Source organism: Ciconia boyciana, chromosome 1 (genome assembly GCF_034638445.1).
Source record: "Ciconia boyciana chromosome 1, ASM3463844v1, whole genome shotgun sequence".
In the NCBI taxonomy this organism is placed as follows: Eukaryota; Metazoa; Chordata; class Aves; order Ciconiiformes; family Ciconiidae; genus Ciconia; species Ciconia boyciana.
In genome coordinates, this window is record NC_132934.1 from 205824947 (window position 1) to 205837624 (window position 12678).

The following is a 12678-nucleotide window of genomic DNA, read 5'->3' on the forward strand; positions in this document are numbered from 1 at the left end:
AGTGAAGTGCTACAGATACTAATGTTGGTGCTAGTTTTACTGAATAGTTTTTAATAATCTGATAAAAATGGCATATTAATTAACTTGGAAGATATTACTTGTTAAAGTTTAAAAACAGAAACTGCAGAAATAATTTTTAGAAAGGATTTAGCAAGATGAAGGCAGAAGGGAAGAGCAAGGTTGAGGAATGCTGGTTAAAAGTCTTCACGAATATCAAACGCCTCGATTGTTTGCTCTTACTAGAATGTTTTCTCTTTTTCCAGGGCTAGCCTACTAAGCAGAAGTCTCGGTACATTTTTAACCTTCCTGTGTGCATTACACTTATGATTCTTTTCCCTCTGAATTTCTTTTCATTTATTTGCTGTAGGGACAGTAGCTGTATTCAGCCACTGAAAAGAAAATGAGAAATACAGGAATCCCAGATAAGTATGTAATAAATCTGCTTCTATGGCAGTCACTAATGTCAGAATAATCTGATTTTCACTGATTTTACTACAAATTATGCTAGTAATTTGCCATGGCAAAATTGGTGTTATACACAACTAGATCATATTAGAAATAGTTTCTTTCACAGTGGTAAATGGGTTTACAATTTACAAGCAGTGAGGGACCATTCATGTTGTTGTTTTTCATAAATATTCTTAAATTCTCCCCTCTCTATCATTTATTAAAGAGAAATATTTAATTTAAAGTTCTTTTAAATTAACCCCTTGCCCAAAGGAGAACATGAGATTGATAGTGTTGAGGACAAGGAATGTTAGTTGTAATCAGTAATAGCATGATACTAATTTGTGAGACTAATCGCCATATTACTTAAAAAAAGGAATACCTTGGCTTTCCTTATAGATAAATTGGTATAAAATTTTAATGAGGAAATATGATGTTTTTTTTTTTCCACAGTGAAGCAAATCTGAATCTGCACAACTGCAAAGACTGATGTTCTACAATACTTGAAAATATGCAAAAGTGCAAACATGACAGATATCCCTTGTTCTGACCTAAAGTGTCTTTTTTGCTGGATAAGATGTAGTTTCATTGCTATATGTTGCTTAGAAATACGCCATTGAGACTGCTGATTGGATAGTAAGTTTATGGTTGTTTATGTATTGACATCTGTTCATAGAGTTAGACGGAGGCCTGAAAATCATTGATCTTGAGAGAGTCATTTTTTTATCATTGCTATGTGGATTAATTGTAGCTTGTTGTTTTCTAGACTAATGTAATTCTTTTTTGATACTAATCCCATTAGAAAGACAGTTTCCACCATACTTTTTTTTCTAGATATCAAATAACTTGTTTAAGTTTTTGTATACAATTTAATTTTCTGCAAAGCATATCTAACTTTTTAAAAAATATGCGTAGACTTCTTCTTCTTCTCTGGGAGAAATTAGCATATAAATACTGACAGTCCATGGATTTTCAAGACTGACAGACTGGAGAATGTCAGAATATAATGTGAGAGAAGATGCCAAATACATCACAAATTCCCTTTAAATTTTGAAATTTAATAATAAATTTCATAATATAGCTACAAAGATCACTAAATCTTGATGCAATAGGTGATAATCTGTTGAAAAGCCACCTTAACTAGTTTAGATTTATGACAGATAAGGAAGAATATTCCCTGGGAAGGTGGCTTTCTGGGGCAAAATTAATTTTAGCAGCCTGCATGTAGAAGATCTTTGTAGTCTCCACACAGATCATGAATGCTGACTACTAGATCTAACAAAATATTGAGCATCACTTAAAACGCAGTTTGCCCTTTACGGTGCTATAAATTAAAAGATACACTCGAAGTATATGCTCATATTTAGGAGTCTGACAAGATTTCTCAATCCAAACAATCGGGGTTCATTTCACAAATTTCCCACAATGCCTTGGGAAATTCTTCTTTAACATTCTGTTTCTTCGTAATTTAAAAATAGACTTGGTGCTTACAAACTTTAAACATTTTATTGCTATATGTTAACATGTCACTGAGCAACAGTAATTATTATTTATCTTCTCACTATTTCAGTGTGACTAATTCAGTGAAAATGCCCAGAGATTCTGGCTGAGGGAAGACTCTCATGTGCTGCACAACTCAAACAGTGATTATTTCTCTATCAGGGAAATAAATAGACATACTCAGTCCATATATTGAAGCCAGCTATCACAGAACTGTTTCCATCCTATTAAATGCTGTTAGCCTTTAAAACATGGTGGCAGCACGCAGACAGCTTAGCAGCAATGGCTTTTGGCATGCACAGACCCCTAAGATGCCTAAGAACTACTTGAGGACAGCTACTTGATGGAGGCTAACATCCAGCCAGGAACTAACTGCTTAATAACATAGCTGATTGCATCCCAGTGCAATCTCAGGCAACATTACAAGGCAGCTTTTAGTTTGCTTGTGTAGGTAAATCATCTGCCCTAACTGGTATACAGCATATATAGGCAGGAAAATGTGAGACTTGCTTTGTGTTCTGTCCTGGACACTCCTCTGCTGCGAGCACCTGTCTCGGTCCATGGCCAGTCCCTCCGATCCTTCCTGGGCTGCTCCGGCACATGCATGTCTGCATCTGTGTGACCAGCTGACAAGGGAAATGATCTAGCAAAAAACCAGCCCAGGTGAAATAAAGGTGCTATTTTTCATCTGAATCAGATCCCTAAATCTTTTGATTGTAAAGCAAGAGGCCTGAGATGAGGGAAGGAAATTTCAGCAATTTAGCTTTGTCACTGAAACCAGATCCGGCTGCACCCATAGGTACAGAAAAGCAAACCTCTTGTCTAAGGTCCACAAAGCAGGAAATGTTTCAGGCATGATGGGTACTCGACTGTTTCTTTAATCTTGTTCTCTGTAAGAGAACACGAGTAAAGAGTAAGAGTTGTTTAGGAGTGTGGCCAAAATCATTGTGTTGTCAAAACTCATGTTGTGTAATACGATCAATTAGCAAACGAGTGCTGCTTTTGAACAAAGATCCTTTTTTGTGAAGGGATGATCTTGCCATTTGTTTTTATTATTTAGTCAAGGTTATCATTGTTTCCCTTTTCTACTTTATAACCAGATCTTTAATTCCCATTATGAGCCTGCCATAGCTAAATTAGACCATGATTTATGCACAAATTGAAAAGAAGTGACTTGCGGAAGTCTCTCAGGAAGATAAGAGTTTCTGTCATGAAGTTTCTCTTTCTTAATGTCCTCAGCATTTTCTCTCTTCACTACTTTTTGATCATTAAAGTGCCACTTGGGAATCTGGGGATCAGCTGTTGGCATGAAGTTAAGTGTTTAAATTCCCAAGAACTTTAGATGAGGTTTCTATTAGGGACAAATTATGCTGAAAGTCATAGTCTGAAGAGCCTTAAGCAAAGGAAAACCTTTAGGCGTCTGATGACTTGTCATATTCTGCCTGTGTGGTGCACAAGTGGGCAGCTATTTATAACAACAGCAAAGAAATGAATCATAGTTAGAATCACAATTCATGAACTGTTTGCTCAACTGATAATTAGTTGAGTTGTGTAAGCAGATATTCAAATTCAAGGCATATACAGCAGATCAACTGTCTTGTGGTTGTTAGCAACTTAAAAAGGTTGAGCTCTTCAGCTTTTTCTTTTCAGCAGGGCTATGGGATATATATATATATATATGGGACACTTACAGTTCAGCAAAGAAATTCAATTGTATGGAAATACCAAAAAGCAAGGTCATACAGGGTGGGACTCAGCTCCCTAAGTATTAGTGTCTAGTCTGGAGCTGCCTGAAGAGGTCCAAAACATCCACATGTGCTTGATGGACACTACAGAGTAATTATATGAGACTCGCACTCTGCTGACAAAGCAGATGGAGGCCAGGGGGGTTATTGTAGGGAACTGCATATCTGTTTTTACACAATTGAATCCCATTTGAATTGAAAATTGGTAAGATATGGTGGAATACTTCTTCAAATATCAATCCAACGAGTGAAGAAGAGAATGTTTTTCTAAAATAATGTATACTTCAATGCACTGTTACCTAGACATACACTTCTGTATCAGAATCATGCATTATTTCACTAAAAAGAGTCAGTGAGTGCCTAAATAGCTGTATAGCAGTATATGAAGTACTGTATTAAGGAGAAAAAATATAAAGTATTGTCTTGAATACCATTCCTGGGAAGACTGGGATGTTTCAGTTCAGAGAAGTCATTTAGGATCTTGTAGATAACAATTTCCTTGAATATAACCACAGAATTCATTTGGTAGCCTGTGGGAAATGCTATTTGAAACTCATGAGTGGCCATTCTCTTTGGATATTTAACCGGGGACACAAAGTAAAATCTTCAAACTGCTTAATAATCTGCTCCTATAGTTGGTTTAATTCTGAAGATCTTTCTTTATTACCAGGAAAAAAATTTATGGTATTTTCACCAAAAAGTGGAAGGGTAGTAGACTGAGCTACTGTGCTGTCTGGGTGGCTGATCACACAGATGCAGAAAAGCTTGTGCCAGATACAAGTTGAGCCTGGTGCAACTTAGGGACCAATTGAAAATTACAGTTCAGAATAATTTTTCATCCATTTTACATACATACTTTCTTTTGTCTTCACAGGGAACAGTTTTCAGTTTAAACAAACGTTACATACCACAGTTAAATGGAACTGAAATTCTTTTGGAAAGCTACCACCATGATTATGAAGAAAACATATAATATATACCTCTGTTACACGCAAATACATGTTCATATTTAAAAACATAACACATGTACTAACAAAAGCACTTTATAAAATTGAATACAAATTTCACCTGCAAACTCAAATAATTTTTTTCTTGTTTCTGCTCTGAAACACCCTTCTTTTTCTTTTCTTCTTTGATTTTTTTCATAGCAATTGAGCTATAAAGCCATTAAAATAGGAATTTACAATGGGAACACTGACAGATCCTTAAATATAGTAGAGTGAAGAGCAAAACTGTAATAAGAACCTGTCAAAACTGAAAATGAAGGAATCCGAGACACCAGAAGAATATAAAAACATGTCCATTTCTAAGTTTTTGAATGATGATATTTTTAGATTTAAGTGCTCTATGTGTTTCCACTAATTGCAAGCAAAGTGTGACAGATGAAATATCTAGGCATACAGGACCACTACTTCTGTAGTTCAAAGACTTCAGTATTAACCTGAAGGTAGGTAAAAGGCAATAGTCTCAGGCTTCCCTGTGTCTGTTTAGCAACACTGTAGCCATCCTATATTAGTATTTGGAATTTAATGTCGCCATACACGATCTCTTTCTTCTCTTTCTTTTCTCTGATTTCTTTCACAGCTGCTGAATGTTAGAGAAACATAACTGAAAGAACACAAAATGATGCAAACTTAAGTAAAGGCAAAATTTCAGCAGCCTCAATTCACTCCCTCGTGTATTATGTTACACACAGCTTGAACACTTTGTCCCCTCCCGTGGATTTATTCTTCATTTAGTACCTATAGACGATGATTCTCAGTTAATGGGTACTGTTTAGTGTTTTCCTGTTCTTCATGGGTCAATGTGTGGCTTGAAATTTTATATCCACATGACTATGAAGACAGAATTTCCTCATTAATATTTTCCCATGTTTTTAATGCCTGATAGTTTCACAAATATTAATGTCTCCCTATTTTCAGTATCCACTAGTTTTATTTGTGGTATTTAAAGACTGACTGTCAGAGCACTTGCTATTAATATCCAGTACTTCATTGTTCAGTGTACAGCTTCTACAGGTTTCTCTATGGCTGCAAATCAGTCCCAATGACCTCAAGTGAGGCACACAGTAAATGAAGAACATGTCAGGCAGACAGTAACTTTGCTACATGGCAATACACAGTGGGCAGGTATGAGTTACTTGTATACTTACTTACTTGTATGAGTAAGTGAGTATGAGTAAGTAAGTATACTTAGGTGTATGAGTAAGTAAGTATACTTACTTGTATGAGGAAGTGACATCTCAATTTTATGAATTTTGGTGGTCAAGCAGGTTTGGGGCAGATCTGAATGGAGAATTTCATGTGTCATGGAAGAAGCATTGATGTTAATTCAGTATATGGCCATATTTATTATAGATCAGAGCCTCCCAGCTGGTTGACACACTGACTGACTGATACACATACTGATGGGAGGGAGTAAGCAGACAGAACCAGACTCTTCTCAGTGGCAATAGGCACAAACTGAAATACAGGCAATTCCATTTAAACATCAATTCCACTGAAACATAAGAATATCTTTCTTTCTTACTGTAGGGGTGATTAACTGGAACAACTTTCCCAGATAGGCTGTGGTGTCTCCATCCTTGGAGATACTCAAAACCTGACTGAACATGACCTTGAGCAACCTGTTATAGCTGACCCTGCTCTGATAAGGGGTGTTGGACCCCGTGATATGCAGAGGTCCCTGCCACTCCCAGCTCTTCTGTGATTCCTTGATATCATTCAGAGAATACAGAATAAAAAGGTTTTACCCACTTGCAATCAATAAAAAACCACCATGATGTCTACTGCAGGAATAGGGATGTTGAAGTTTGTGTCCTGGCCAAACCCAGGCCAGGCTATTGCATTCAAACTATCTAAAATTCCCTCTGCTACTTAACCTGCTAAAAGTTCCTCACCTTATCTCCAGAACTCCTTCAAACAGAAGTGGAATGCAGGAAACTAATTGCTCCATAGGAAAAGTGGCTGAATTGAAGTGGCAGGTGGAGTATTGTTACCATTCCTTTTCCTCACAGAAATGCTTAATATATTTAGGTCCTCAGGCAAAGTTAACCTTGGACCTAGGTAGATGAATGTGAGCAATTATACAATGGCCACAGAGAGATTGGCACTGTTGTTCTGCTCATGGTGATCTACTGTGAATCTGACCTTCGGAGACTATTAATGTTTTTCTGCAAAGCTTGTTCTGTCATGTGAAGGAGAAAGCTTAAACTGTGCCATACGGAAAGGGAGCAGTCAATAAATGCAGAACTATGTTACCAATGCATACATATATGTTTAGACATCACTGTATTTAGATTTTTTTAGATTAAATATTAATCTGCACACAAATTGAGATACACAAGAAACGTTGATAAAATAAACATTATTATTTGAGAAGCTTCAAAAGAAAAAGGAACAAAAGCAAAATAAAGCAACACAAAATTGGCACTATAAAAATCCTGCTTCCTCAGTTACCCATTTGTTGGTTAAATTGTGCTTTTTTTTTTATTTCTTGGTAGTCTGAATGGAGAAGAAAAAATAGGGACTGAATAGAGCTCTTTGCACTGCTAGTGTGCTTTTGAATGATTGTATTTTAACTATAATTAATGGATATGTAATGGAAATAATGAGCTAGAGTGACAATTCAATATAAGTTTAATGAGAAGAATATTTTAGATGTAAGAGAAAGAACAAAAACAGATGAACAAAGACTTATACTGCTTTTTAATACCTATGATTCCTCAAGCATATCTGTTTAAACATCAGCTATAGTCAGTACTAGAGGGGAATCTAGACAAGAAAGGTAGGTGACTTTAAGAAAGTGATGAAACAGAGATTACAGCTCATGGATTAATGGCTCATGAAAATTTGTGCAGTGGTAAATCATTAGAAAATACCTGCAATTTACAAAAGCCTGAACACAGGAACTGAAAGAATTTATAAGAAATGTTTGTCCAGAATTTAATCATTGACTTTGTTAGCATTACTCATGATTTATATTGATGTAACTGACAGCAGATTCTAGTCTATTCTACTGTGTATTATAAAGTTTACTGTCTACATAAAATAATGTTATTAAACATCACTTTTGTTTGATTACAGATTAGGAAGTATCTGATTGGAATATTTCAGAAGCTTCACAAAAATGTTTGTTGATCACCATACTCTTGCCCAGGGGCCCAATTCTTCCTATTTAGGACCTAAATCAAAGTTCCAACCAAACATTTTCTTACAAATCAAAGCGTAAACTTATTTTTTCAGACTTGGATCCCAATATAATTGACTTTTCTATAAAACCAAAACTACTTGTGAACTAAAAGATTCAAAAGTTCTTTACAAAATTCTTATGGACTAAAAAACTCAATGTTCAAATCAATAACCAGAGTACACATTATCACAGGCTGCCATAAATTACACACAGTCATCTATCAGCCTATGAGACAATAGAGAAACAAGTGGATAGGAAAGATCATTAACAATTTTAATTATTGTGAGATGACTAATGAAAATATGTAGCTTAAATGTGTTTCTCTACCTACACGACTCCCATTGCTATTGTGCTCAGGTATGTTTTAATTCCAAAATAGAAGTATCACAATAGCTTTTTTTTCCCCTCCTCTTAACTTTTAAGTGAAAATGCTGATGAACTTATATTTGTTTGACTGTATTAACAACTCACTGAGATAATGATATATGAAAGAGATTTGAATTTTACATGTAGTTCCTTTCAAATGTTGATAGTGATCATTAAATGTCCTGTATCAGTAAGCTTCACAGACTATGCCTTGTTCTTTGGAAGTTTTAATCTTCTGCATAGTAGATCTCCGAGACCATATATTTTATTTCATTAAAATGTGGCTTTTGCAGCAGGTCTTGGTCTTTACATCTGATTAATAGAATGAATTGTGAATACTTTGGAATCTTTATTAAATAAGTATGTTTCTATAGGAGTAATTTCATCAAATTTAAAAACATTTATGAGATTGTAACACTCAAAATGATACTTTTTGTCAGCAAATAGTTGTGAATATCCACTTTTTTTGCTCTATCTTATAAACTGGCCACTCATTCAGAACCCAGTTCAAAAGAGCTGTTATAATATACAGATGATTTCCAAGTGGAATCAAATGATCTGACTTCTCAAAATAATGATTGTTCACCAGGGAGAGCAAACCTAACATAGAAAGACTGTAAAGATGAAGACCTTGATTTGGATAATTTTTTCTAAGGTAAAAACCGACCAAGAGATGGAGCTCATGAAGGCTCTTTCCACAGTTATGTTGCCAAGTGAGTGGCTTTTGCCTTTTGAATGCATCTGAAACATCTGAGGCTTTCAGACTGCATTAAATTCCAGGAGCTAGAGTCAAGGTCTGACTGCAGTGAGAACTGTACCCAGCCATGAGTCCCACAGGAACAAACTCAGCCTTCTGCTCAGTTACAAACAGAAATGTCACTTGAGGTATTTCTGTCAACCAGCTTTTGGTTGTATGGAGGAACACCTAAGGAGGCAACACAGCTTGGAAGAGGTGGACCAGATGATAGCAGACCCACTAGTCAAGTGGAATTTCTCCTTCTCCGTAGAGAGGAAGGTCTCTTTTGTTTGGAGACTTTTCTAACAGATGTGGCTAAATGGAGCAAGTTCCTTTTCTTGGCTGGCAGATTTGGAAAAAATAAAACACAACATGCACTTGGTACAAGACTCTAGAAGAGGAATAAGCTGTGGCAGAAAAGAAAACAATATATTCTGCTGTTCTATCCTTGCCCTTCCTTATTATTTAATCAATGCTTTTTAAAAAAAAAAAAAATCTTTGATGGTTTAACTTTCTATGCAAACGCATTACATGACAGTTCCTAATTGTTTTTTGCTGGGACTTTAATCAGCAGTCTATGAAGAAAGCCAATTTTTAAAGTATATAGATGTTCTCATCATGTCAGATTATTCCTTTTTTAAAATGTTTTACACAGTTCCCTTCCAACAGTTCCTTCTCAGAGTACCCAAAACATGGAAACACACATACTACTTCCATTGATTTACACTTCCTTTCCAAAAATCACGATAGGCTTCCTCATCTCCTCTTCAAACAGACCCTGTTGTTGTTGTTTAAAGCATACCATACGTAGAGGGAGAACTGAATTCCCTTGAAACTGATATTCCCCTCACCCCCATCCCTCTATAAACAGTAGATGCAGGGGAACTGCTCTGAATGACACAAGATACTCCCTGAACAGCTGACTAAAAATTAAGTTGAACACAACCCAAGTCTTTCAAAGATTTGAGGTAGTTCAACCAGCTTTTTATATTCCATGTTTCATAATTTTCCATTCCAGCCTCTGTCAAAACAAGCAAGTATCAAAAGCTGCAAATGGCAAAAATGTAGTTCCAGATCTTATTTTTATGAGATTTTAACTTCAGAGTTAGGCTATGTTTGGACAGACATCAAGTAATTACCAAAATGCTTTACTGGTCTTGGATTAAAATGTGATTTACATGTGGTGATCAGAGAAACCACAGTGAGTTTTGTGGAGACGAGAGGAAAAGGTCATGTAGTGAAAACAGTTAACTGTGTAGCTACAGCATAGAGGCATCAGTCTCAGAATATTTGATATTATCAGCATATTTGCAATATCATTCTGTCATATCTTGTCAATATGTACTATACAACTCATACCTGTTAGTAAAATGTTGTATATCATGGTCTTTCGCTCTGCCCCCACAAAGATCCAATATGGCATGAAAAGTTACCCGTTTTTCCTTCTCAGAACAAAATGAATGGCATGAGATGAAACTAAAACTCACCTGAATGAAATGGCTTTTGCAGCTAATGAGGGCAGATGCGCTCTACTGCCTTCATCACTATTGTACAAATGAACAAAAAGGCCTTGCTTTTATCTTTTTGACTAATGCCATACAAGTCAGTTTAAGTGGTTTATTCACATACATTACCAGAAAGAAGATAAGATTGCTCTGTGTACTTAAAGACCATGTGCAGGGTGGCAAAACTATTCTAGTGTACAGACATGCAATCTTGTAAAGTGCAATTACAGCTGGCATTTAACCTGCAGTGCTTAAACTATGTTTAACGTACAGAGCTGGACGGAACTTATTTAATCAAACATATTCTGTTAAACAGATGTGCTGCTGAGTGGAGAAATTATTTGTGTAATTAAATCCCATAATGGAATCGTATTTTTCTTCTCTGAATCATTTTAAAGCTATTCTTAGACAGACTTCCATTGTGATCAAGCTGCAAATCTGCCTTATTAAAATTATTTCAAATGAATAAGCACATTTGATATTTTATGTGGTCCTGACTACTTCAGCCTCTATGCTTTTAGTACCCTCATACACTAAATGTGTAGTATCTCTACAGTATAACTGAAGCATTTTTGAAAGGAGTAACAGAAAATAGAGAAAAAACCAAAATAATAACTTCTTTTCATTTGTCTGCATCTCTGAACAATTTTAAGATTTTTCATTTCAATATTGTGGAAACAATAAAGTCACTACTGTCAGACAAATCAGCTTGACAAAATAAATATACCATACCCATGCTAACATGTTCTTGTCACTTGCTATATTTTCATATCATATCACAGAATCAAACATGCAAACACAGTATTTAGTTTACCGAACAGGCTTCTGACCTCTTACTCTCCCTTAACGCTTTGTCTCCTTTCTTCCAAGTGATAGTTGGCTTTGGAGAGGCTTGTGGCTTGCACTCAATGACAACTTCTTGGCCCTTGGTAATAATTATTGTTTTCCTCATTTGATTTAGTGGGAAAGTGGGAGCTGAAGCTGTTAAAAAGAAATACGTTAACTCTACAGAGAACAATCACAGCTTCCTGTTTCATTACATTCTACTAGAAGATTAGAATAACAGATTTGGTTTGGGGGATAGAATCTTCATTTTTGGCTTAGAAATTATTACACTGCGAATTAGATGGAATTTTACAAAATATTTGAAATCAGCAGCCAAGACTAGTGGCAGGTCTATAACTTAATCCAGTGGTGAATTAGTGAGATGTCCTTCACATCAGCATACTAAAGTAAGATTGCTTGTGAAATCCAACAGCTTTAGAGATTAAATACTACAGTTGATTTAACTACACCTTTTCCAAAATTTTTGGATTTCATAGATAACTTTTTAGAAGTAACTAGTTCAAAATGAAAAGAAGTTTAAATTCCACAACTATCCAAAATGAACTCTCTGGAGTTAATTCTTACAAAAAGTATTACTGTTAGAGAAATTTTATTGCTTTCCCTTTTTGTAGTCAGCTGAATGTTGAGAATTGAAAAGTGAGAACTTCTTAGAAGATATTTAACCACGTGCTGTTCTTAGTACTTCACTTTTCAAGAAGTCCCATTGATTACAATACATCAGCTAAGGCAATACATGTATCACAAAATGACACTAATTACTGTAATTTCACACCAGGAAAGGACAGTTGTTCTCAAATAATCTCATTTGCTTGTGTTTTTCTTAAACCAGTTTTGCAAAGCCAAAGCCCCCCCGCAACTATCTCAGCTACACATATAGGAACATATTACACTCCATTACCTCAAATATGTAGGAATTTCCTACCATTATTTTGGGTAATTTCCATACCAGAGCTATTTATATGGACAATTTATTCTGTTCTTTTCCCTTTAATAATCCAGAAAATTAAACACAACTGCTTCTTTAATGCAACATTATGGTTAAAATTTAACAGGGGTACAGTTTCACAAGTGACAAAATGAAAGGCTGATTTTACTGCAGCAACAGATAATGGCCGTTTCCAATATTAGAGAATATCAAAGAAAGTGTACAACTACCTGATATAATAGGTATATCTATTTTATAATAGATAGAAAAAACAGAGCAAGAGAACACTGTAACCAGCAGGGATCTCTTTGCTGACTGAATCACAAGTGACAAAGGAAAGTGATGGAAAGAGAGCAACCACTGACCGTGGGTTTTAATTTATGGCTAGACAGAAATATTTTCAAGAGTTATCAGTGA

General features: G+C 35.5%; 1 protein-coding gene across 1 annotated transcript in view; it reads right to left on the bottom strand.

Moving 5' to 3' along the window:
- Window positions 1-12678, bottom strand: part of CNTN5 (contactin 5) — a 270290-nt gene that overhangs the window by 120372 nt on the left and 137240 nt on the right. Inside the window, exon 11 of the mRNA XM_072858415.1 lies at window positions 11321-11471. Coding sequence (XP_072714516.1) covers window positions 11321-11471 — 151 coding nt within the window. The remainder of the gene's footprint in view (window positions 1-11320; window positions 11472-12678) is intronic.